The sequence below is a fragment of the Coffea arabica genome, chromosome 5e (genome assembly GCF_036785885.1).
Source record: "Coffea arabica cultivar ET-39 chromosome 5e, Coffea Arabica ET-39 HiFi, whole genome shotgun sequence".
NCBI classification, from domain to species: Eukaryota; Viridiplantae; Streptophyta; class Magnoliopsida; order Gentianales; family Rubiaceae; genus Coffea; species Coffea arabica.
Window position 1 is genome coordinate 3,321,053 of NC_092318.1, and position 26,060 is coordinate 3,347,112.

Consider the following 26,060-nt stretch of genomic DNA (forward strand, 5'->3'; position numbering starts at 1 on the left):
TTTCCCGATACCCCTGTAACAAGTTATCCCCTCCCCTCCTCCCCTGCTCCACTCCTGAGAAACAATCCACCAAATTCAAGAGTGTTCCCAGATGCTGCTGATTTCAAGAATCAAATGGGTTCTCCAAAATTCCCTTTTCTGCCACCACCACCCCTTCAAAAGCCCATATTTTCTCCTGAAAGCACCAGTAAAAAATCCTCGGTTTTTGGCTGCTAAACCCACAACCTAGTCATCAGCATTGCCAGATACGAAGCTTGAAATCAGAAGCTACTTCTGCTGCTGCTTATTCTTCTTCTGGTGAAATTCACGTGATCGTGGGACCCATGTTTGCCGGAAAACCTTCCACTCTTCTCAGGAGGATTAGACCGACAGTAGTATATGGAAGGTAAGGTTCCCCTTTCTTTCAATTTTCAATTTCACAGTTGTTTTACTAATTACCATATCTTGATTAGCATCGCTTTTATTCTTAATAATCTTGCACTTTTTACTTAGTTTGTCAAATTCTCAGTGGAAACTGCATGCTCTGACTTATAAACACTTGACAAATTGCTGAAGTAGTACAGCAAAAAGTACTAATGTATGTGGGTTTTGTGCTGTATTATACGTGCTTGGGTAAGAGCCGTATTGATTATTTGCCGTATTAAAACAAAAAAAATTTCTTTTAGGCTGTATAATTTTTACAAATATATGTGGGTTCTGCATGAGGGATGGATACAAGTATATAATTGTTTATATAGCTGAAGTAAATGGTATCAATGTAGGCCACGAGAGTAATTTTTCCAGTGAAGACTGTTTGTCAATTAGTGAACGTTTTTATATATCATAAATGACTAAAGGCTAAAGTTTTGTCTTTTGTAAGACTCTTGGAGGGATTTTCAAACAACAACTTGAGCATATTATGTGATTGTAATTACTGGTATTAATACAACTAGAATGAATAATTTTTTCCAGATCCTGTTCCGCTTCTTTGAAGATGAACAAGGGAACTAGAGTTGTTCTTGCTGTCAAATTAAATCATCGTTGATGACATTCCCAGTTTTCAGGCTGATGCTAGAGAGATTACCCTTCAGTTGGATGAGACTTTGAAGGATTGCTGTTTTCAGGAACGGTAGTGGAGGCTGTTCAGATATTATGCCAGGCAGGGGTTCAAGTAGAATCAGAAATCGTAATCTAGCCCACACTCTTTTTTTCAATAAGTTGCAAATGAAAAGCTTGGTCTCATGGAATTCGATGATTGTAGGTTATGTGCAGAAAGGTTTGGAAGAGGTGGGCTTGAGCATGTTCCATAAGCTGATAAAAAATGGTTTGATACCAGACCATTATACCTTTGGATCAATCTTTAGGGCTCATGCTTCTTTAGCAATCCTGGAACAGGGCAGGCAAGCCCATGCTCTGTGGATCAAGTGCCAAATTTGTGGAAACCTTGTAGTTAATAGTGCTCTCATGGATATGTATTTCAAGTGCAGTAGGCTCTCTGTAGGGGATCTTGGATTTGAGAAGTTTCTAGATAGAAATGTTGTTACCTGGTCTACTTTGATATCTGGATATGGACAACATGGAAGAGTGGTAGAGGTTATAGAATCCTTGCATAGGATGTTAGATGAAGGTTTTAGTCCCAACCATGTTACATTTCTTGCTGTTCTTGCTGCTTGTAACCATGGAGGTTTGGTGAACAGAGGCTGGGAGTACTTTACCTCAATGACTAGAGATTGCAGATTTCAGCCAAAGGGAAATTGATCTGTTAGGGCCTGCTGGTAGGTTAGTGGATGCTTATGAGTTTGTCATGAGTTCACCTTGTAAGGAGCACCCTTTTGTATGGGGTGCTTTACTTGGGGCTTGTAAGATTCATGGAAATATGGACTTGGCAAAGCTTGCAGCGAAGAACTTCTTTGAGTTGGAATCCAAAAGTGCTGGAAAATATGTTGTCTTATCAAATGCTTATGCTTCTTTTGGTTTGTGGGATAATGTAGCCGAGCTTAGGAGTGTGATGAATGAATCTGAGATGAAGAAGGAGCCTGGTCATAGCATGATTGAAATTCAAAGGGAGGCTCACTTTTTCTTTATGGAGCATAACACTCATGAGAAAACTGAGGAGTTATCAGTTAAATGAAGATCTGACTTGTGTCCTGAAAGATATGGGGTATATTCCTCATGCCAAGTAATTAGTTGACAGGATTAAGTTTGAGCTATGCCATCATATATGCAGCTAATGCTGTAGATTGGGTTGCTGCTTTTTAGGAGGGGGGAACTTCTGAAAGCTTTAAATTCTTGGACTCTACTTCATCCTCGGTGTCATGCATACTAATTTTTTTATAATTAGAGAAGGAGATAAACATTTCTATGGTCATTATATTTCCTCTAATGGTTAGGAAAAGACCTATATGTGAAATATGTAGGAAAGATTCAGAAGGGTCTTTGCCATTACATCATATTGAGGACCGTTTGGATATTGATAAATATTCAGATCATATTCAGGTGATGCTGGAAGTTATTCAGGAGTCGAGCTTCACGGTGGATGTCTGAACTTTTTATGCAGAGGTTTATGGATTGAATGTATTGGAGTTAGTAGAAACTGGCACTTGGTTAATCATGTCGCTTGAGATGCCATTTCTTCCATTCGAGTTCTTTATGTGCTTTTTGTGTTCTGAGTGCTCAAGGCTTCTTAGCAAATTAGACAATTTGATCTTATGGAAACTTTTAGTTACCATTTCTATGGTCAATTATTGGGTGAATTCAACATATGTAACTCCAGTTCTAACTGTTTAATCAGTTGAAGACTATTTTCTGGTGTCTTAACATTCTAAAGTTCTAGAATCCTTCTACAACCAATGTATCATACACGGTTTGTTAAACAGATTCTTTATTGCCTGAGATACTGATTTAAGTTGACTGTCTTATTATCTTCAATTTATAGCGCATGCTGGAACAATATGAAGAGAAAATCGACATGTTCTGTTGGCCTTTGGCATAAAGAAATAAGAAAATTCCTTACTCTGCATCTGATTATTGTCCATGTAAGAGAAATTGAAATTAACACGATTGAATTAAGCTTCACTTTGAGTAAAAACTTTTAAATTTTGGTTCCCTTTAATTTTTTTCCCCTTTCTTGTTGGGGCTTTTTTTTTTTTTTTTGGGTTGGGGGGGGGGGGGGTGTTTGGTATCTGGTTGGTTCTAGGCCAATTGTCTTTTGGGTGTATTTGTTTTATTCCTTTTGGTATTATGCTGGTAACCTTGGCATCAAGGCTGGCATTGGAGATCTTGTTTTCAATTACCATAATAAATTATATATCCAAGAACCTCCTTTACACAAAACTGTTTCTTGAAATAGATTAGAACTTGACACTGATTTAGTTATTTTGACATTGCTATTTGTCCCATTTGAAACTGTACCATCTGGACAGAAAGGATTTTTGGTGGATGTAAACATGACCTCTGTTTATCTCATTCTTATGTAATGAGTATCTGTATGCAGAAGTATTGCAATTATAAAATCAGATAAGGACACTAAGTATGCATTGGATTCAATTGTTACACTTGATGGAGAAAAATTGCCATTCAGACAAAAGCTTGGTAGTGAGGCATATGATAAGGCATGCCCTATTGAAATTGACCTTGTACTTGAGATGCCGTGCTGCATCTTAGTCTGGTATCAATTGCCTGGGCATATGATATTTGGTTTGCATATACTATCTTGCAAGAATGCTAAACAATGACACATTGTTTGTGTCAACCAATATGGATACTGCATATTTTATGATGAATATGGGACTTTTCAGAATTTTGCATTGGACCATTATGACAGTCCTATTTTGCAGTACACCAGTATCCTTAGTGGTTGCTATTACCATGATTACAGCTAAAAGTTATTCGTATAGATGAGGCACAATTTTTTTGAAGACCTTTATGATTTCTGTCTTGAAGCTGCTGACTATGATGGCAAGGCTGTGATTGATGCTGGATTGGATGGTGACTATCTAAGGTACTACTAAATTTTGCATCTGGATCTATCTAGTCATCCCGTATAGTGTTGGTGGATGCTCTCTTTTTCTTATCGATTCAGGCAGTATTTAAACATGTTTAAGCTTGTTTTCTGATTGTTGGAAGCTTTCATCCTTTGCATTCTGATGAGTTCCCTCGGTTTTTGGATTCTGAATCTTGATCTTCCATTCGTCCAGCACATCATCCATCTCATATGCTATATCTTCAAGCTTTTCGAGCCAAATGCCAACATGTTTCTCCATCAGCCTTCTTCTCTCTGCATCATGCAAAAGTTTTTCAATTGTTTTCAACTTAGAGGAGATATTTCCCACCTTTTCTTCAACCCCCATCACCAGGTTAACCTTCTCCCCAAGCTGCTTCACGACAACATCACCCAATTCATCTATTATCTTTGGAACAAACAATTCAGCCATTGCTTTGGTTTTTTGGGGTACAAGGAGTATTGGAAATCAAATGATGCAAGGATAGAACACAATATGATTTGGAAAGCATATTTTTTTGTATTATTCAGAAGAAACGGATTCCTTACTAAGGAGTTAGGACTACTCCTACCGGATCTCGAGCTTTGGGACTGTTTGGAATGTAAAATATCTTTAACAATTAACCTAAAAGAAAATAACTGTTTGGACTGTATAAGTTTTTTCACCCTTATTTTACCCACATTGGATGCCTTCAGATTGAGCAGCCTTTTGTACAAACAAATTACTACAAAACAAAACGTGCTGATGTGGCAGGCTTTTCTGATGGAAAAGTAAAAGTATCTGTTGGCTGTAGGAGTAAAAGCCATTTACTCCTCAAAATATCCGACAGGCTTCACGTGCAGAGTTTCTTCTAAGCCATTTTTTACCCAATTTCATCTAGCTCCCACCGGCCAAAGAGCTCCAAGCAGATCCAGCTGGGACGATTTCCTGGCCAACAACAACACGCTTGATACGAATTGCTTGCGAGACTGAAGGTGGTGGTGGTTTTCATTCAGCTTGGCAATTTCACCACTCCAGCGGCAATTTGGATTTGCAACACTCCAGCTGTGATTCCGGCAAGGTCTCCGGCAGGTATGTTCCCGGACAGTATGCAAACTACTTCTTAGCAATTGTCATGGCTGAATCTGAAACAGTGCTTGCGGAATCAACTCTGTAGTTATGTTTAACAGCATAACTTCACAATTAAGGCTAATTTACAGAGACCGAAAAATAATAGTGGGCATTAAGGTTTTTTGGGTTTAGGAAGTAACAAAAATAGTGTGATTAAATTCCCAACGGAATTTTTTGGGTTTATGATACCTAGTTCTTTTTGCTGGTCAATGGAATTTTGAATTCTCCGTGTTTAATTGTTCCTCACTCTGTTAAAAGTCTGAAATTTGAGATAATAATATGTTTTTCTCGGTGAAATGAAATGCCAAAAGCTTCTGTAGAGGTGTTTATAGAATGTTGATACTTAGCTTAGGGTACCGTGAAACTAGTACTCTGTATTGGTAGTGCAAAACTGGTTACGAATGTTCTTTGTTTGAGATTATTTGGACAAAATGGAAAACAAGATTGAGGACTGACGACTGAGGCCGGCAGCAATAAGATCACTGACAAAAAAGTGACAATCAGTGAAGATAGGGATATGGTAAGAATGCTCTGGGGATTATGAAACTGGAGGACCAGATGGGTTTCTTGATTAGTTGTTAGATTTGACATAAACGAGGGATATCTCTTGGGGTTCATGGTTTAGCTTTGGATTATGGTTTGACAACTGTTTTCGTGGCTCTTAATTATGTGGTTTGGTTAGTGATGTGCATTCCAAAGGATATCTTTTTAATTATTTTTTCCTGTATCTCTATAACAACCAAGACCTTTTGCAATACAATAACAAGTGACTACTTTCTGTGATGAACATTTTTACCCCTGTTCAGGGCTTACATTTTATCACCGCTCCCAGTGATGGGCCTGTTCTTAAACTGTTGTAAATGGCATAAAAGACAAACTTATACTATGTAGGATTCTTTACATTTGGTGCCCCTTAAATGCTGATGGAAATTGTGCTACATCAATATTGGCATAACCTCTATACTTTCAAGAAATTAATTGTGATTAATATGCTCTTGTAGATGTTTATCTTACAAAGGTTCCTATCATTAATATTTTGGCCCTTACTGTTAATCTGTACAACAAGATAAATTGCTGAAGAATCGTGACTAATAATATAGGATTCCAGCTGCTGTCCATACTTTAGTTGTGACGCTGTTAGCTATTCGGTTATGACCGCTGACAAGAGGAAGAAGCCTTCCTGCGATTGTATGTCCTTCTTGCATGTATATATGTATTCTCAAGTAATTTTCTATGCCAATTATTTGAGTCTAACTAGTTATTGTTGGAATTTTGTAGCCTCACCTGTTAGCTATACTTCCGATTGCTCCTCCCGTTCGTCAACTGCCTCCAACAACTACATCGACTGTCTTTCCACCTACGTTGAGGCAAGTGAATTCGTACTGTTCCCTAAAATTTGCCCTGTTTTTCCCCAGCTATTATTTGTCGATTTCATTTTTCCATAGCGCTTTAAAATATTTTTTAATATCTGTTTTGCGCTTACATTTTTTTTTCCTCCCCCACATTTCAGCAAATGGCTTCTAGGATTCAATGGACCGATGCAATGGATGAAGCTTTCCTCATAGCATACGTTAGCTTTAGGGAAAATAACTGGTGGGACAACAAGAAGTTGCTTGAGACAAACTACGACATGTTGGCAAGCCATTTGGTAAGTAATGGCATCATGACCGTCACTGGCCAGCAATTGCAGACCAGATACTATCACATCAAGAAAAAATGGGACTTGTTCTGTAATCTGCGTGGGATATCCTCAAAATCTGAGACCGGGGTTGGGTGGAATGAGGACAGCTACTGCTTCACTGCTGATGAAGAACATTGGCAAAACTTGGTGCAGGTGTGGAATTATAGATGCCTTTACTTCTGTTAATTTACTTGCTTATGATGCTCTTGAATGCTTATAGCTGCAATCAACTACTTCCCATTTCAGGAATTTGCTTAAAAAATGTCTCCTTGGTTTAGAGGATATTCGTGGTGATTTTCAACAGGATTAGTTTGGATTTCTGTTTAGCTGTCTCCTTTAGACAATTAGAATTGCTGCTGAACTTTGGTAGAAAAAGGGGCCAAAACTTTGAACTGGGAACCAAATGTTTACTTGAAATTGGCACTTGTTACTTGACATTCTGCTGCGGACATAAATTTTGAAGGAAGTTTCTACTGTAATTCGTACTCTGATGCAATTTGCTTTTCTGCTTTATCTACTTTTCACAGTTCTGAAACTCATTAGTTGGAATCAGGTCATGGACTAGACGCTATCTTTTAAACCTGGTAACATATAGGAACTGCCGGGTGTCTCCCAATTTTCTCCTTTAGTTGCCTAGAATGGGAAGAGTTGCCCTGCCACATAGAATATGAAGCTGCTGACCTGATGGATGCCTTGAAGAAACATGATATGGCTTTCATTTTTTCTGACTCGTATTAACTGAAATGCATCTCTATTGGAGTTATATCTATGAATTCCAGTAGTTAAGTAGTATTCCAGTTGTCTTTCTTTCGTGCTGACTTCAGAATTGCTTTAATAATGTTAGACAAATTCCTCGTATGCTGATTTCAAAAAAGAGAACTCATGCTACTGGTATGATCAGCTCACACCGCTTCTTCTTGGAAGACACGCGACAGGCAGCTGTGCCCAATGTGCAAGCGAGGTAGTACCATCGGAACCGCCTCGCCGTGAAAGAGCCAACACTTCTGCTAGGAGCCGGAAGGGAAAAGGTAAAGCCTCTAGCTCGATGTCCCCTAATCCGGCGAGCATGGGTGTCCAAGGGGATGAGGGGGACGTGTACTATGTTCCGCCAGTTCCAGGGGCTGTTGGAGGAAAACGGTCAGCCTCAAGCTTGGGGACCAGCGGTGAACCGGAGGGGACTAGAGGGTCAAAATTGACAAGGTCATCCACTGGACTTGAGGATGCTATTAGCAAAATTGGAAATTACTCCGAAGTTGTACTTGAGGACAGACGGAGTAGGATGGAGTTTGAGTCCCTATACAGTGTAATCCAATGCCAGGATGTGATTGACACAATGGAGATTCCGGACAACTGGAGGATACATGCTAACTGTCATTATGCCAATAGTGACAGAGAGGGGGAACGAGTTATTTTCCTCAGGGCTTCTGCAGCTGACCGGTATGGCTATATCCTTAAGTTGATGCAGGAGAAAGGCTTGGCTTGAGTTGTAGCTGTTGAAAACAGAGTATATTTGTACTAACTTAATTATGTGTGTTGCTGAGACTTTGAGTTGATTTTTCTTTACTTCTTGTTGGCCTAAAGTTTGTGACTGGTCACAACTTCTCCCGTTGGGGCTGCCTGCCCAATTTTGATGCTTGTAACATAGGGGTCAGCCGTCACTTTTATTTAATTCTATGGTGTGTATTTTCTTACCCCACTTTGGTGGAGTATGCTTTGTGAGGACACTCAAATAAGATGACTTTTTCATTCATAGGAATTATGTCAGTAAGGATCATTATACTTTTTGTTTTATCATTTTGCTTCTCCTCTGTTTGTTATGCGTTTTTCTATACCATTCTGTTTTAATCATTTGGTTCTGGTGAAATTTTGTCAATGAATAGTCTTACGTTGATGATATTCATTGGACAGACGAGCATGGATTTGTTTTTTTTTTTTTTTTTTAATTTAACTTGATTCCTTGTTATTTATCATATTATTTGTCTTCTGTGTAAGTGCTTCCATATGATGTTGTACGATGATTTAGCTAATGAGCTTTCTCAAACGTGAAGTTAATCCTGAGAAAGAACTAGTTGGGGATTTTAACTGAATGCATTTGTGCCGATCTCCTGATTCTAAGGTTTCTAAATTACTAAGCATGTGACAAGTTTTACAACGTCGAATAGGGCAATTCCCAGTCGCAAAATTAAGCACAAGCTGCTCACATTAATTAATCTATTTTATACCAATTATGGGAACTAATTGAATTTATTCCAAACGCACAAATCAGGTAAAACGGCAAGTGAAAAAGAACCGTCAGGATATTGCGGGTTCCAGTCAGCATATGAAAGCTTCCAGTCATGATATTGCCGGTTCCAGTCATGCTTTTCAAGTTCAGAATGAAGATGGGCCCAATGAAAAATAATAGAAAAGAAGGGAAAAAATAGTGCTATTGCCGGTTCCAGTCATGTGCTTTCCAGTCATGCTTTTTATTTTTTGGCAGGACTATATATGTGTATGTGTCACCAACAAGCATTACATGTATAAAAGCTCATGTGCATGGAAATTTCTTCAACAACACTCCGTTGTCATCTCAAATAATTTGCCTCTGTGGAGTATTTGCCTCTGTTGGAGTAGGAACTGTCAGGACACTCACCGCAGATGACTTTTTTATTCATAGCATAATAAGTATTCATCTCTTTTAACGATCTTCTAGCATAGGTTTTGTCATGTTTCCGTTGGCTTTATTCAGGGACTTGTCATGTCTGCCATACTTCGACCACCTATACTTGATACAAGTTTCATAAAATGGGGAAGTGCATGTGCTCGTATGCTTTCCACAGACTTGGAGTTATTCGATAATTGTGAGCCCAAGTAGTAGCTCACTGGTGCTGGGGCTGTCACCGAGCAACTCACGAATCTTAACATGTATCTGATAATTGAAGTTCATCCATACACCCTACAAATAACTCGTAGTACCATCATATGCATTTCAACCCAATTGCTTGCTCTACACCCACAGAACTAGTTCACGATCAGAAGAGCTCTGACGAATAACCGATCAAGTTGTTTCCTGGTAGTGTGCTCGTTGATTGTCCGAGTAGTAGCTCAATGACGGGATTGGGTGTAGCAATCTGCAAAAACCTATGCTAGAAGGAGAAGAAACAACAATAGAGCATCAGGAAAGCCTTGATCTTTAAAAGAGATGAATACTTATTATGCTATGAATACTTATTAAGTATGTGTGTTTAATTCCGTGACTGGAAAAAGACAAATCGATATTTGGTGAGGGTGTGCACGGGGGGTTGGGCTTCCATCTCACATCGGAGGAAGACCGTGGGGTGTTCATCCTGGGTTTAAGGTCCATGGGGTGCCCGTCTTGTCACCAATTCCTTCGTCTTTGATTTTCGAAAAGGTATCCAGCTTACGATATTAGTGGATTTAGTCCAAATACACCATTTTAAGGCTCAGGGCTGGTGAAATTTTGTCCCAGTGCAAGTATTTGGAGAGATCTTTATATGTGCTTTATGTCAAAGCCAGTTTTCCAATCAATTTATTTCCTTTATTACGTGGCGCAGATAATTGACAAAAAGTGGCACTATTTTCATAATAATCAAATAAATATGGAAAGATAATTTGTAATTTAAAGTAAATCATTTTTTCTGTGATAAGAATACTATGTACTTGCCAAGGCTAGGATTCAAATTCATGACCTTGGCAAAGGGAGTACTTGAAGAGTGATTGACCACCTAGCCAACCGAGCTACAAAATTGGTTCAAGTTAAACAAATTTTTTAAGAGCAAATTATCCCAGTGGCCACTAAACTTTTGCCATCGTCGAGTTTTGGTCACTCAACTATTAAAAGGCTGGTTTTGACCATCAAACTGTATAAAAGGTAGACTCGAACCCATTCTGTTAGATTTAGTCGTTAACTTCGCAGAGGTGTCCATTTGCGCGATTTCCAATACAAAAGGTAGGGTCAATTTAGGAAGTTGAAAATAGATCTTCTTGTTCTTCTTGTATAAAGCTAATAAATATTACTTACCCGAGAGAAACTACAAGAGAAAGAAATGGAAGAAGCCTAACTTGGATTAGAGGAAGCAGGACCAAGATCAATGCCACCAAGAGCCGGGCCAGCAAGATCCATGCCACCTACATCGTTGACACCCATTTTGCCTACTTGTGTTTGTGGGATGAAGACAGTAATGATAACTTCATGGACTGCACAAAATCCGGGAAGAAGATTTGCCAAATGCGCATTGGGGGAGGTTTGTAACATTTTTTTAGATACTTAATTTATTATTGTGTAAGAAATATAATGAATTTGTTTTTTTTTTTTTGAAGGATGGTTGTGGCTATTGGGGTTGGATAGATGATGAAATGTACGCTCGATCTACAATGATTATACCGGGTCTACTCAGAAAGATCATTGGAATGGAGGAAAAAATGGTTGAATTTGAAAAGGCTGCAAGAAAGTGGGAAGCAAAAGCTGTGAAATTGGAGGGTAAAATGAAGCCACTTCAAACTGAAATTGCCAAGTACAAATCAGCCAATAAGCGACTCATTCGATGCGCAGTGTTGCCTTGGCTAATAGTTGTCTTAGCAATGTTAGTTATGAGAATAGATAATTCTGGTGGCATGCTACAAATTTGTGGCATCGTTGAAAATCCTTGAAGAATAGCTACTCTGTTGTAATGGTAGCATATTGAAAGGGAAAGGGCAAATGGCTTTATAAAGCCCCTTTTGTACCCCTCTGTATAAACATTTTGATGTATAAAAGTTGTATTGTTCACATGAATAAATAGTTATTATTTGGTGTCAAAAAAGGTTTGAAACAACACATTTCAGTTCTACTAATTTCATCAATAAATGACAGAGACATAAGAACTAAACAAAAGTGCTGCATTAACATAGAACAATCTGTGTAGATTGGACAAAATAAATTGTTTGTACATATGGACCATGTTCGTAATAGGTCAGCATATCAAATCCAAAACAAACTTCATACAAAAAGACAAAATGTAGTTGAATTATGTCTCAATCTAGCTATAGCTTTACTTCCTCTTCAATTTGATCCTCTTTTGACTCTTGGTTGTCCTCTGGTAGTTGTTGCTGAAGTTCCTCCTCTTCTAGTACCAGCTCTACTCCAATTTCCAACAGTGAAAGGAGGTTCTTTACCTAAATATGCATAATTGGCATTGATCCGCCCCTTTTCTGAATCTGTTAACTTTCGTTTTCCTGCTTTCCTTTGTTGATGAGCCCCTTGGCTCTGAGACTGTTGTTGGTTTTGTACAACTTCTTCCTGCTGTCGATGCTGTGCATGTTCACTTTCCTCAACAGCAGATTGTGATTAGTGGGCCAATGGACAATTCAAACTTCTCCATTGCAGTTGTCCTTCTCTGTATCCTTTCCATCAGAAATATCCTAATGGACTCTAACATTTTGATAATTGACTGCTGCCTAGCTTCAAGTATATGACCATTAAAACTTTCACACAAATTATTAACCAACATATCGCATCGAGTATGTTCTGAAAAAAAAGTCTTACACCAATGACTGGGATGTGGTGCTTTCTTCACCCATTCATATGCTTCCTTGTCAAATTTTTCCAGATCTGCTGTTGCTTTCTTGAATAGTCCCTCAGTAGTACTTGCTGCAATGTTCCACAGTTTTGTCTTCAGGGCAAGTCCACGATGTTTCTTCTTGAAGTTGTTATACAGGTGCTGCACACAGTATCTGTGCTCACTGTTTGGTAGTACCTCAGATAATGCTCGGTCAAGACCCTATAAATTATTACAAACAAAAGGCATTAGTAAATTGAAACAGATCTGTGTACTGTGCATATACAAAGGGAAGGAGTTAATACCTTCTGCTGGTCAGAAACAAAGGTGTAGCTGTACCCATTTTCAATCTGCAAGTCATTCTTCAGCAGCTCAAAAAACCATTTCCACTGTTCAGTTGCTTCCCTCTCAACCACTGCCCAAGCAATGGGCCACCATCCATTGTTGGGATCTACTCCAATAGCAGTCAACAGCTGTCCCCGATATTCAGCCTTTATGTGGCATCCATCAACCCCAATAATGGGCCTACAACCGTCAAGAAAGCCTTGTTTTAATGGTCCCAAATAGCAATAAAGTCTCATGAATTTTGGGTTGCATCCAGGTTGTCTGAAGGGAGTAAACATAACTTCCATTGTGGTATTTGGGTGTGTCCTCTTAATTTCTGCACAATATCTCCATATGTCCGTATATTGCTGCTCTGCATTCCCTTGAATCTCCTTTTTAGCAATTGCCCTTGCATTGTATGCCACCCATTTTGAAATTTCAGCTTTGAAGTCCTCATCAACTATTTGTCTTAATAATCTTGGAGGCATTTCAACATTACATCTAAATCTCTCCATGTACTTGTTTGCAAGCCACTTAGCAGAAATATTCTTGTTCTTCCATACATGACTGCAGTTTGTGTGCTCATTATTCATGCTCTTGACAACCAAATCAGCTATTCCAAGTTCCCTCTCAACTGAAGCATAAACAAACCATTGGCAAGGAGGTTTGCATTTTGCTCTAAACCTTTTTTTTTTCATTTGTGTATGGCTTTACTGGTTTTCCTTTCATGATGGAATATGTTCTAACAGCTAATCTTAGCTGTTCAGCTGACTCAAACTTCATTCCTATGTGAAACTCAAAATTAGGGTCTTTTAGATCTCTCTCCGGATTGAAATCAACATACCTATTCCTCCAGTCATCATCATTCTCTTCATCTGAGGAGCCAGCATCACTATGCAATTCAGTCACCACTGTGTCTTTATCTAATGCATGGACATCATCTAAATGAGGAGCTGCCTCTTCTCCTGATGCTCTATTGTTGTTTCTTCTCCTTCTAACTTGCTTCTTCCTCCGCGACTGTTGGTTTCCAGTTCCCACATCCGTGGGTTGTTCTTCTTTTGTCTCAGGCTGCTGCTGATGTTCAAATTCAGTTTCAAGTCCTGATTGTTGTGACCATGGATCCATCCCAACTGTTTGTTATTGTCTGCCTAGCTCATCTACAACTGATTCTTGCTGTTGTGCAGCATTATTACAATCATCATTAGAATTGGGATGTTGTGAAGATCTAGGTTGCTCTGTATTTGAAAAGAATTATTTAAATGGACTACTCTTTTTTTTTTTTTGAAAAAATATACAATGTTTTGGCCATGGGTGATAATTTTATACTTTCACACTCTGCTCACAACCATTTCTTGATATGACTATCTTGTGGGGATATATTGAAAGAAGCCATAAAGTTTCTTTCTTTTCTTTTTGTTTTTCCTTTTTCAATACAAATTTCTAAACCGTTTACGGTATTAGCCTGTTTGATATAGAATTTGGCCAATTCCTAGTACTCTTTTTGGGTAAGAATTGCATAGTACTGTATCAAAGTAAATCATCATAACCTTCATAAAAAAGAAATGAAAAAGCTATTCAATAAACTTTAAACATGATGTAAGTTAGGATTAATCTTTACATGAGCGGGTTTGGATGCATGCCATGACCACATATACACAGGTTGAATTTGAAAATTGGATAAACATTATGTCATGTAATTACATTTTACCTAAAAGTGTAAAATAAGTTAATTGAATAAACACTGTATTTGCCCCCACGTGAATGGGCTGGTGTTGGCGCCTCCTCCTCGGGACCGTTAGGTCCTGGGGTCGAATCTCCGCAGCAACATCAGTTCGCCGTGCATTTAACGTGCTAGGTCTGGTTGGGGCGCTGGACCGGGCCGGAGTGGGGATTAGTCGGGCCGCCTTTACGGACTTGACCCGGACACCCCACCCCGTCGACAAAAAAAAAAAAAAAAAAAAACACTGTATTTAATTAGCACTAGTTTTAGAGGACTTCAAAGCGGAAGTATTTTGAGCAAGTGAAGTTAAACAGTGGCATTGTCTTGAGTGCACGGTGTCAACAAACAAATGTATGCGTCAATGTAAAGTTCATAACTCAAGTTCACTGTTTTCTGGTGGTTTGTAAAACAGATTCTTTATTGTCTGAATTCCTGATTTAAGTTGGGTGACTGTCTTTTTATCTTCAATTTATAGGGCATGCTTAATTGAGGCTTGGTAGGTGTTCTGAAACTGTTATCTGATTCGTTGCTGGAACGATATGAAGAGGAAATCGGCATGTTCTATTGTTCTATTGAAAAGACGAAAAAGAAAATTCCTTACCCTCCGTTTGATTATTGTCCATATAAGAGAATATTGAAATACACATGATGGAAATTGAACCAAGCTTCAACCAAGTAAAGAAATTCTAAATTCTGGTCACCTTTAGCTGTTTTGGGGTTTTTATTCAGTTGTCTTTTGGGCGTATTTAGTTTATTCCTTTTGGTATTTTGCTGGCAGCCTTGGCATGAAGGTTGGCTTTTGAACATCATGTCTTCAATTACTATAATGATGTCCAGGGATCTCCTTTACACAAAACTGTTTTGGGAAATAGATTAGAACTCGATACTGATTTAGTACATTTGACATTGCTATTCAACCTGCTGGAACTGTAACTTCTGGATAGCAAGGATACTTGTTGACGTAAACATTGCCTTTGTCTTTCTCATTCTTTTCTAATTGGTTTTTTGCAGCAGTGTTGCAGTTATAAAATCAAATAAGGACACTGGATACGCATTGGATTGAATTTTTACACATGATGGAGAAAAATTGCAATGCTGGCCGTTGGCGAATCTTTCATCATTCAGACAAAAGCTTGGTACTGAGGCATATGAGAAGGTATGCTCTGTTGAAATTGACCTTGTACTTGAGAATTAGTGCTGCATCTTGGTCTGGTACCAACTGCCTGAGCATGCATATGATGTTTGGTTTGCCATGTACTATCTTGCAAGAATGCTAAATGACGACATATTTTAGAAGGAACATAAAACTTAAAATAATTTTTCATCTGACCATTATGACAGTCCTATTTTATAGTACACCATCATCTTGAAGTTATTGGTATAGACGAAGCACAATTTTTTGAAGACCTTTATGATTTTTGCTGTGAAGCTGCTTACCGTGATGGCAAGACTGTAATAGTTGCTGGGTTGGATGGTGATTATCTAAGGTACTCCTACATTTTGTATGTGGATCTATCTAGTCATCCCAAATAGTTTTGGTGGATGCTTTCCTTTCTTATGGCATGAGTTTGTCCACTTCTCATTGAACAGTAGATATTTGTTATGCATTATTTAAACCTCTTGAAGTTCAGTTTTCTGATGCTTGGAAGTTTCATCCCTTGCTGACCTCCTCTTTTGTTGTTCAGGAGAAGTTTTGGATCTGTGCTTCAAGTTATACCCCTTGCGGACTCTGTAACCAAGTTAAATGCTGAGCTCTGTGGTAATTGAGAAAGACAGAGGAGACTGAAACAGAACTAGTTGCTGCAAAATTGCTGTATAGCTTTCTTTACAAGCTTTCTTTCAAGGTGGTGCAGTTGTATAGTTGTGTACAACAGAGTAGGAAATGCGGCTGCTCATATCTCAGGCTAGAAATTTTGCATTTGCATATGGTGTCTAATTGCAGAATTGGTATACCCTTGTTTGAGTATATCAAATCTCATTGGTCAGCAATGAACTATATTAAATAGGTGATTTGTGCTCCTTAGATGTCTCCATTTTTATGAGGACATGTACCTTTTCTATGTTACTCATGAACTGTATTAATGCATGATTTTACTTTCTCTTTTTGTGTGCTATGAATGTTGAAAAAGCGGAAATGAGGCTTCTTGTGCTGGATGATAGTCAGACTTGGATTCATTTTTCTCGACTTTACTTAAAATATTATGCTTACTGAACAGTGGCTACATATTTTTATTTCTGAAATTTGATGTTATGTTACCTTATAATAACTTATCCTATATTATAGTAATTCTTGTTTATATTCTATTTGTCCTTTTTGTGTGAGTTACAAAGAATCTACAAGTAATGTGTAGACCGAAAAAAAAAAGGCCTCAGGACCTCTAGGTATTAAGGGTCCGTCTGGTTCATACAATGACACGGGATTGGGCTAATCATCCTGTGTCATCCCATATTTGGTTACATTTTATATATGAGATGACACATCTTACTTAATCGAATTAATCCCTTATTCATGGGATAAAATAATCTCATGGGGGAGATGGGATTAGTCATCCTGAGATGATTAACATATAGAATGATAAAATTTTAGACTAATTTATCCTTACAAAAAATACAAATTATACTCTTATAATTATATAATCCTACTCTCACATGATAATATAATATGAATGGACTAATTTGCCCCTACTATTTAATTTTAAAGTTTTTTTGACTAATTTGCCCCTACTACCAATATAACAATATTTGGGCTAATTTATCCTTATGAATGATTCAAATTCAAATTAGCTATTATATTACCATACTCTCACATAATAATATCATAATAAATAGACCAATTAGTCCTTACTAATTCTATTAAAATTTTTGACTAATTTGCCCCTATTCATTATTTTAAAAATTTTGACTTACCCCTATTAGCTAATTAAAAATTTTTGGCTAGTTTGCCATACTAATATCATAATATAAGGACTATATTGCCCTTGGACTAAATTACCCTTACTAACCTTATTTTCTAAATGAAATTTATATAAATATATATTCTTTTCAATTGGACTTTGTGAATGAGGACTTCAACAAGCTCAAACCCGATCCAAAGAAAAATCTTCTATATTAGCCTGAATTCGGCTCAGTGAAAGCTCTTAAATGAATTAGGTTTTAATCGATTTAACCTCAATTTTGCCAAAACTTGGCCCATTATTTAATTGAATTTCAAATTTAGGTTCAAAAGCTTGGTCAAAATCTATTTTTAAGGGGTTGAATGGGCTAAGTTTGAGTGAATACAAATTTTTATATATCAAAACCCTTGGTATACTTTATAATTATAAAGTTTTAAACTACTCTATTTTAATAAAATTTATAAATATTAAATTATTTTATTAATATTTTATAAAATATTAAATTATTGTATTAAAAAGAATCTACAAATTAAGGGATGCTTTGGTCATTAAAATAGTAATCCTTCCTCATCCACTCTCCAACCAAACACAAGATAGGATTATTTTCCAACATATAAGAACCAATCAAACACTAGATAACTTGGATTATTTATCCGGGGATAACTCAACCCAGGATTAATAATCCAAGGATGAGTCATCCCATCTCATCCAGTCTGTGAACCAAACAGACCATAAGCTCAATCTTGGCCTCTTAAATTCCATCCTTCCCTACTAGGGAAAAATGAAAAAATAAAAAAATAATTTATTTAGTCAATATTGAAATAAAATAAATTGGTATTGATTAACTTAAATTAAATAATGAAAAATCAACTAACATTTCGGCCTACAAATTGCACCAATTTTATGTGGGTCTTAAATCAAATTAAAGGTGCAATGCCCATTTATTTTAAAATGGATTAATTGATCATATCAACTCACAATGAACTATTTGGACTAGCACATTTGTTGGAGTTTGTTTTTAAGTGGGTTTCTTGAGTTACAAACTGCTCAAGTTGAACAAAAAAATCTAAAGGATTTCTTTCAAAACCAACATATTTCACATTTTTGCACTTCTAGATAGTTTGTCAGAGACACTAGATCAGTGTAGCAATCTGCAAAATACGTGGTGGTTATCAAGCACATTAGGTAAGTAGTAAATTCAAAAGTGAAATGAAATCTAACCCAGACGTATGCTGCCCAGTCACCCTTAATTGCAATTTCTGTGTTTCTTTCTTTCTTGTATGGAAAACTTTTATACTCTATGCGTTATACAAATTTGAACGTCAAAAATTGAATTGAAATAGTCAATTTGAATATGTATCATGCAAAATCCAAATAATCCCTATGATATAAAAGCCATCGACTGCATAATTTTTTTTTACTTTTTGGTCCTTGGTGCAAACAAATCTCTTTATGCCATTTTTAGTACGAAACGAGGATGAAAACTTTGATGTCATCATTAATGTGCTGAGTTTTTTTAAGTAAATGGCATTTTATGTGCTGGTTATCAATTTTGTATATATATATATATATATATATATATATATATATACACAAACACGTATATAAATAAGTTTATGGAATTAGATATACACACATGAAAACACACTTATAAAAATATATACAGATATATACTCAATTATCATGGCATGAAACAACCGCCGGGGTGTTAGGGGATGCAATTCAGATCGCATGAGGCAAGATGAGGAAGATGAGGCCTTACTACTTATGAGTGCCTCGTTAATGTTAATGCATCCGTCTCTTGCACACATAAGGAACAATCAACCAATTCCGCAACATGATGGCTCGGTCACGAATAGACAATGGGTGGAGCGATTACTGAACAGTCATCATAGACGATCAATAGACAACATGCGTATCACAGTTGATAATTTTCTGCAACTTTTAGATCTCCTTGTGGAGCGCCAGTACGTTCCACACAACTACCAACACCGCGTGCCCATATAGGAGGCGCTAGCTATGACCTTAATGTTGGTGAGCCACAAGCATATGCACCGTGTGTTGGGGAGTATTTTTGATCGATCCATCGAGACGATTAACCGAAATATAAAAAAGGTGCTCCGAGGCCTGTGTCTATTTGCAGCTGAAATAATACGATTGGGTGACCAGACTACAGTTAATCCACGAATTGCAAACTCAACAATTTTTTATCCGTGGTTCAAGGTAATGTATACAGAAGTGCTTTTATCATAGGGGTTGCTGTTGTTCTGTTATTACAAACTAAATGACTAATATGTGTTTTTCATGAATATTAGGATGCCGCAGGAGCAATGGATGGCACCCACATCTCAGCTTGTCCTCCGACAGGCGAGCAAATGGCATATACAAATCGGCACAGGTTTCAATCACAAAATGTTCTGGCAGTGTGTGACCATGACATGCGCTTCATCTATGTGTATGCTGGATGGGAGGAAAGTACACATGATGCGCAAGTATTGGAGTCTGCATTAGCATATCCGTCCGATTTTTCACTGCCGCAACCTGGTAATTAATCCTCAAGATTTTCCAAGTCAATAAATGAAATGCTTTAAATGCTAAACTCCCGTCACTTGGCATGTTTGATTAACTTATTTTCACTTTTTCAATTAGGCAACTACTACTTAGTTGATGCGGCATATAGGAATGTTCTTGGCTTCATGCCCCCGTATAAAAACGTGGGCCCCAAATCACCGACAAAGAGCTTGTTCAATACTCGGCATTCTCAGCTTTGAAATGTCATTGAGCGTACGTTCGGTGTGCTAAAGAAAAGATTCAAATTTTTAAAGGGTCCGGTAGATAATTTCTACATGAGCACTCAAATAACTATAGTCATTGCTTGTTGTGCGCTACACAACTTTTTAAGGATGCACCAGCCAGAAGATGACCATTTTCAACGGTTCGAAGCAGAGGATGTGCATTTAAATGAAGAGCCAGAAGTAGGCGGTCCAGTACCACAACCGTTCGCATTGAATGTATCTCTTGCAGAGCTTGCAGAATAGATGGCCAAGCGAGACTACATAGTGACTCAAATGTACGCAGCACAGGGGCGATGATGCCACTAGGTGTTTTTTGAATTCACCGATAAATAATTGTTAGTAACAGTACAATTGATGGATGGAGTGTACTTAAAATGGCCTCTTCTTCCAAGCTAATAAATTAATGTGTACGGTATCTGTATTAAGTGTGAATCGGTTTATATTTTAAGTCGTAAAAGTCAAAATTGTCAAAGTCAAAGTCAACTGATTAAATTCAATAATGAGCACCTGTCCAAACGATAGTTTACACGATTTACTTTCTATCCAAACACTTATTTCATATTTATGCAATCTTACAAAGTAACCTTAAAAAAATCCCAAATAATCTACTGTCTACAGCTTTTGATGACATTCTTTGCATCTTTTATTGTAGTCCACGACAATTTTAGACGGTGCAGAGGTAAAAGGGTCTATTCCACAAAAAGTGTTTTTTCACTTTTTTTCTCACAAGCCAACACGATAGACCCCAAACGTTTCTTGCATTAACTATTTAAAGTTTAAGGAATATTTGGTAAGTAGGTTTTATACTGACGAATAAGTTTCAAATTCAATATTTAGATTTTGTAATAAACTATTTTTTTAATAGGGAATTAATGTTCACTTACCTATTTGTCTCGTATTTTTAGTTAAAAATAAGAAAGTTAAAAGCAATGCTAGAAGAAATGGAGAGAGTGGGAAGAAAATAGAAGAAGAAGGAAGGGAAAATGAAAAATAAATGTAAATCCCATAGCAACTTTTATAGTTTCGCCATCCAATGTAGTTATAGCTAATAGCGTGAAAAACAAAGCCTGGTGGTGCCAACTTATTAGGTGGTGGATGGGGCCTTACTAATTTCTATTCCAAACAAATTTGTCTTTGTGTATAAATAACTTGGAATTGCGGTATAAATAAATTATAATATGGTGTAAAAAAACCTTGAAATAATCATTTTATCTTGAAATGGGGAGAAATAGAACTTGTCACTCCTCGAATTTCTATTAGGTGTACCACCTATGTATGTAGTGGCTAGAGTGAAAATTATTTTTCGGTGATTGGGACATAGCTAATAACAAATTCTTTTTAATTTTATAGCTACACTTTAAATTTATGTTATTCACTTAGCATGTAACATTAGGAAAATTTCATTAAGACTCTATTTTTTATTTTTTGCACTCTCACAATTTGTTTTATCATATAGTCTAATTAATGAAAACTATATAATTAAAATGAGAAATAGCATTTCCCTCAATTTATATTTAATAAACATATACCCCACGTTATACTTGGCAGTTTTTAGAAATAATGCATTCAATATTAAAACACTCTCGACTAGTCTGCTTGCTGCCTGTTTGGTGCAAAATACCGTTTACATAAATTCAGCGGAGGCAATCAATTTAACGGCCAACTGGTTAAATGGGTTTTAATGAACTAGCCGGTTTAATGAACCGATTGCAATTCTGACCAAATTCTTTACTCTCAATTAAATGCAAGATCGAGTGTGAATATTTTAACTACGCAAATACAATAAGGGTGTGTTTGGTTCCCATAGAATTGGAGGCTTAGAATTAGAATTGGAGCATCAATTCCAAATCTTCGGTTTGGACGCTATCTATGTGAGAGAATTAGAATTCAATTTGAATTCTATGAGCCATCAATTCCACAAATTCAATTCTTTAGTAAGACCTAAGAATTACAATTCTAATTCCATAATTTCACCTCCTATTCGGGTTAGTACGCGGATCCTAGCGGGTAAAAAATTAAAACCGGGTCAACTAGGTAAGCGGCCCTCTCTCGCTATCTAATTAGACACTTTTCCTCAACCGCAAGTACCTCTAATCTAATTGCTCTGCGTCATCCCCTTCACCTCCACCCTAACATTTTCCCTCTTCCACCACCGTCTCCGGCATCGCTCTGCCACGCATCTACCCATCACCTCAGCAATCGCGAACAAAGTGCAGGATTTTCAAATATTTTGTATATATTGAAGCCGTCTAGGGGAGGATTCTCAAATATCTTTTACTGCTCAACTCAACGGTAAGCGCATTTTCCTTTACATTCAACGTTCTTCCTGCATTATATTCGTCAAATGAAGTTTTCTGTAACTTGATGGTTCTGGACATCCGACGATTTGAATTGTGTTGTGGGATTTGGATTATGATCGATATTTGTTTTTTTATTTAAAGAAAAAATAAATTTACTGCTGCTACTTATGAATCGCATTTGCTCCCCTAATATTTGTGAAATTAATTAAATAATAATAATAACAAATGGAATAGTAGAGGCTTTTTGAAGGATGAGTTGATTAGGATTGAGTGAGTGGCTTACCGCTTACTCTCACGGTAGAAACAGAAGCTTGCGAAGGCTTCTCTTGCTTTCAATTGCAAAAAGTGAGTGTTTTGGGATTCTGATGATTCTGATCCTGGATTGCATTATTTACAGACATTCTGCATACAGGGGGCTGCAATTTTGTTTTTTTGTTTTTTTTCTTTTTCTTGGTTGGTATTTTGAAGAAATAATTATACCTTTCCTTGCATTTGTGTGATTCCTAAATCTGATCACGTGAACTGCATTATATAATTTCATTCTATTTGGACAATGCATCTTTTATTGAGTTGTATTTCACTTCGTTGATTCACTTCTGATGTAATTAGTAATGAATGATTAAAGTAGTTATTTGCCTCTGTATTTGAACTTTTAAGCTTGCTCCTGATGCTGTATTTACATAACATTTCTTGAATTTGACATTAAAAAAAACACTACTAGTATCCAGTTTTTTTTCCCCCTTTTGTTTGTGGCTTTGTAATACATTGTTCATGGTTCTTTGTAGATTGAATATTCAAGAGATAATTTCTAGGATCTACATTCACATTACAGGCAGAAAAATTATCTCATTCAAGAATGTTTTGTCTACAAAAAATTACTGCTACAAGTTTAAAATTTCACTGCATTATAATGATTCGACCTCTAAACATCAGGAAGTGGCCTTGGCTAAGAACCTGACTTCGTGAATCATATCCACATGTTTAAGACTGATAATGGATGAAATGCTGAATCCGAAGCTAAAGTATCCTCCTTCAAGACACTGAGATCATAAATATTCATTTGTTAGGGATACTAGAAATATTACTGTTGAAGAAGCAGTTGCAATGTTTCTCTATGTTCTTGCTCATAACTTTAAGAATCGCACTGTCAATTTTAATTTCATAAGATCAGGTGAGACAGTTAGTCGATACTTTAATATAGTTCTATGTGCTATCATAAAATTGGGGAGACACTATCTTATCCAGCCTGAAACGGAAATGGAAGGTTACGAGCATGAAAAGTGGGAATGGTTTCAGGTAATCAATATTTTTTGATATTTGTTAATGAAGATAATATCTACAAGATTCATCAACTTATGATATTTTGTTTATAATACAGGATTGTCTTGGAGCGTTAGACGGTACTTATGTTAAAGTACATGTTCTTCTTAGAGATCAAGGAAGATATAGGAATAGGAAGAATGAGATAGCAACAAATGTTTTAGGTGTATGCTCCCGTGACATGAGATTTACATATGTATTGCCTGGATGGGAAGGTTCTGCAGCAGATAGTAGAGTTCTACGGGATGCGTTAGTTAGATCAGATCCATTAATTGTTCCCAAGGGTATGTGACAATTAGATATCATGTGTTTTTTTTCTTTTAACTATAAATGAGTAATAATTTGTTGTCTAACATTACAGGCAAGTACTTTCTTGTTGATGCGGGTTATGCAAATAGCTCCGGTTTCTTAGCTCCATATAGGGGAGTTAGATATCATCTTAGCGAGTGGTCTGCTAGTGGGAGGAAGCCTCAAAATTTTAAAGAGTTATTCAACCTTCGACATTCAATTGCTCGAAATGTGATTGAAAGGACATTTGGTTTGTTCAAGAAGCGGTGGGCCATTTTGAGAGATGCATCTTTTTTTGATGTTAAGACTCATGTCATGATAATTAATGCATGTGCCATCCTTCATAATCTTATTCGAGTAGAACAACCAAATGACCCTTACTTGGATGAAGTTGATGCTGAGATGCGAAGAGTACAACATGAGGTTGATGATGAAGATGAGGAAAATGGAATGGAAGATGATGGTCCAAATAATGATGGTGGTGTAAATGCTGTTAACGAGAATCGAATTCGAACAGTACAACCAACTAGCGAGTGGACACAATTTAGGAATGCTTTAGCACGAGCAATGTTTATTGACTATCAAATTAGACAAGGCCATCATGGAAGTTGAAATTTGATAGGAATTTATTCGAACTTAATTTAATATTAGAATGGCCATTTATTGAAAAATAGTAGCAATGTATAACTGTGCTTTTCTTTCTCTTTTTTTTTTGGCTAAAAACACGTTGTTTGTGTATTCATCTATTGAAATTTCTTGTAAGATACAAAACTCAAATATTTATAATAGGTACAAGTTATGACTTTCCTCCCAATTCATATCATAGAGTAGGCTTTTGATTTTCTAAAATTTAAAGTTCTTAACTTTAAATTTGTATCAAGGTTTTAACTCGATAAATATTAACTACTTTTTAAGTTAGAATATACAATTATTTTTTATTTAACATAATTTAATTTAAAAAAAAGAATTTTTTTATTTTTGCAAAAAAGGAACTAATTTTTTTTTTCTTTTAAAGCTTTATTAACAATTAGTTAAATGCAAGAAAAAATAAATTATTAAAGGTACTAATTGGTTTTTTCCTTAAGGCTTTAGTAACAATTAGCTAAATGTTAAAAAATTATTATATAGTAAAAAAAAGAAATTTTTTATGTAAGGAAATATTAGTTGGAAACAATTCTAATTCCTAGTGAATTCTTCTCTCATCCAAACAAAAAATTTGGAATTCCAAATAAATTCCGTATCAATTCTATGTATTTTCCAAACGAAAGAATTGCAAGGATTTGGATTTCTAATTCATAGAATTCAAATTTTATAGAATTCCAATTCTAATTCAATTCCAATTCTGTAGAACCAAACGTACCCTAAAGGTATCTGTTTAACCTCTGCATTAATCAGCAGGAAAAAAATACAATAAATAATCGGAGTGGTATTTTCATTGTTTATATAATTTTTTTTTAAAAAAATTATTTAACTTGAACTAGTTATGTAGCTCAGTTGGCTAGGTGGTCAGTCACCCTCAAAGTACTTCTTTTGCTAACGTCGTGAGTTTAAATCCCAGCCTTGTGCGAGTACATTGTATTCTTATCATAAGAAGAATTTTTAACTTTGAATTAAAAATTATCTTGCCATATTTGTGTGATTATTCATCATGAAGAGACATTGTATTGAAAAACTGAACTTCTTAACAAAAAATTTAGTTGAAGAAATAAATTTAATCAATATACATTATCCAACCATACAAAGAATTATTGCATGCACCAATATGTCGATTGTAAAATTTAATAAACTTTCCTGCCTTATATGGTCCAAAAAAAATTCAAATAAAGAGATAATTTGTTAGAAGAGAGAATTTTTTTTTTTTTAAAAAAATTAATTTTATGAGAGAAAAATGACTATGACATTTGATTTGATTGATCAGTTGGCAGAGAAGATTCAAGTAGTATTTGATTCATAAATTTTCTTAAATTGTCTATTCCAAATAAAAGAAATTATTTTGATTGAAAATGGTGCTACTGTTGTCGATTAACTGTGCCACGTAATAAAGGAAATGAATTGACTTAAAAACTGGCTTTGGCATATAGAGCATAATCTGCAAGATGTCTCACCCAATT

General features: G+C 36.3%; 4 protein-coding genes and 1 long non-coding RNA gene across 15 annotated transcripts; 4 read left to right on the forward strand and 1 right to left on the reverse strand.

Annotated features, from left to right (window-relative positions):
- Positions 1–8,521, forward strand: LOC113722711 (uncharacterized). 10 transcript variants are annotated; one of them, XM_072048294.1, is made up of 7 exons: positions 1–385; positions 952–3,979; positions 4,734–5,051; positions 6,191–6,278; positions 6,369–6,457; positions 6,601–6,924; positions 7,616–8,521. In XM_072048294.1, the coding sequence occupies exons 4-7, from the start codon at positions 6,242–6,244 to the stop codon at positions 8,252–8,254; spliced, it is 1,089 nt and encodes a 362-aa protein (XP_071904395.1). In that variant the 5' UTR covers positions 1–385; positions 952–3,979; positions 4,734–5,051; positions 6,191–6,241; the 3' UTR covers positions 8,255–8,521. The 10 variants fall into 10 exon arrangements, with proteins under 10 accessions (XP_071904395.1, XP_071904396.1, XP_071904399.1 ...); XM_072048295.1 differs by having other exon boundaries at positions 1,044–3,979; XM_072048298.1 differs by having other exon boundaries at positions 3,922–3,979; positions 4,676–5,051.
- A 3,559-nt stretch (positions 8,522–12,080) lies between these two features.
- On the reverse strand, positions 12,081–13,757 carry LOC140006826 (uncharacterized). The gene is made up of 3 exons (XM_072049482.1): positions 13,477–13,757; positions 12,614–13,316; positions 12,081–12,530 (listed from the first exon to the last, which is right to left on the reverse strand). Exons 1-3 carry the CDS (start codon positions 13,755–13,757, stop codon positions 12,081–12,083), a joined length of 1,434 nt encoding a protein of 477 aa, XP_071905583.1.
- A 671-nt stretch (positions 13,758–14,428) lies between these two features.
- LOC113722714 (uncharacterized) lies at positions 14,429–16,451 on the forward strand. 2 transcript variants are annotated; one of them, XR_003456799.2, is made up of 3 exons: positions 14,429–15,508; positions 15,694–15,839; positions 16,038–16,451. It is a non-coding gene; the product is annotated as an uncharacterized lncRNA (long non-coding RNA). The 2 variants fall into 2 exon arrangements; XR_003456800.2 differs by having other exon boundaries at positions 15,707–15,839.
- Positions 16,452–19,265: 2,814 nt separating this feature from the next.
- LOC140006827 (uncharacterized) lies at positions 19,266–20,284 on the forward strand. The gene is made up of 4 exons (XM_072049483.1): positions 19,266–19,469; positions 19,562–19,790; positions 19,896–19,950; positions 20,149–20,284. The coding sequence occupies exons 1-4, from the start codon at positions 19,266–19,268 to the stop codon at positions 20,282–20,284; spliced, it is 624 nt and encodes a 207-aa protein (XP_071905584.1).
- Positions 20,285–23,218: 2,934 nt separating this feature from the next.
- Positions 23,219–24,657, forward strand: LOC140006434 (protein ALP1-like). Its single transcript, XM_072048292.1, has 3 exons — positions 23,219–23,637; positions 23,720–23,945; positions 24,023–24,657. Exons 1-3 carry the CDS (start codon positions 23,446–23,448, stop codon positions 24,559–24,561), a joined length of 957 nt encoding a protein of 318 aa, XP_071904393.1. The 5' UTR covers positions 23,219–23,445; the 3' UTR covers positions 24,562–24,657.
- The last annotated feature ends 1,403 nt before the right edge of the window (positions 24,658–26,060 follow it).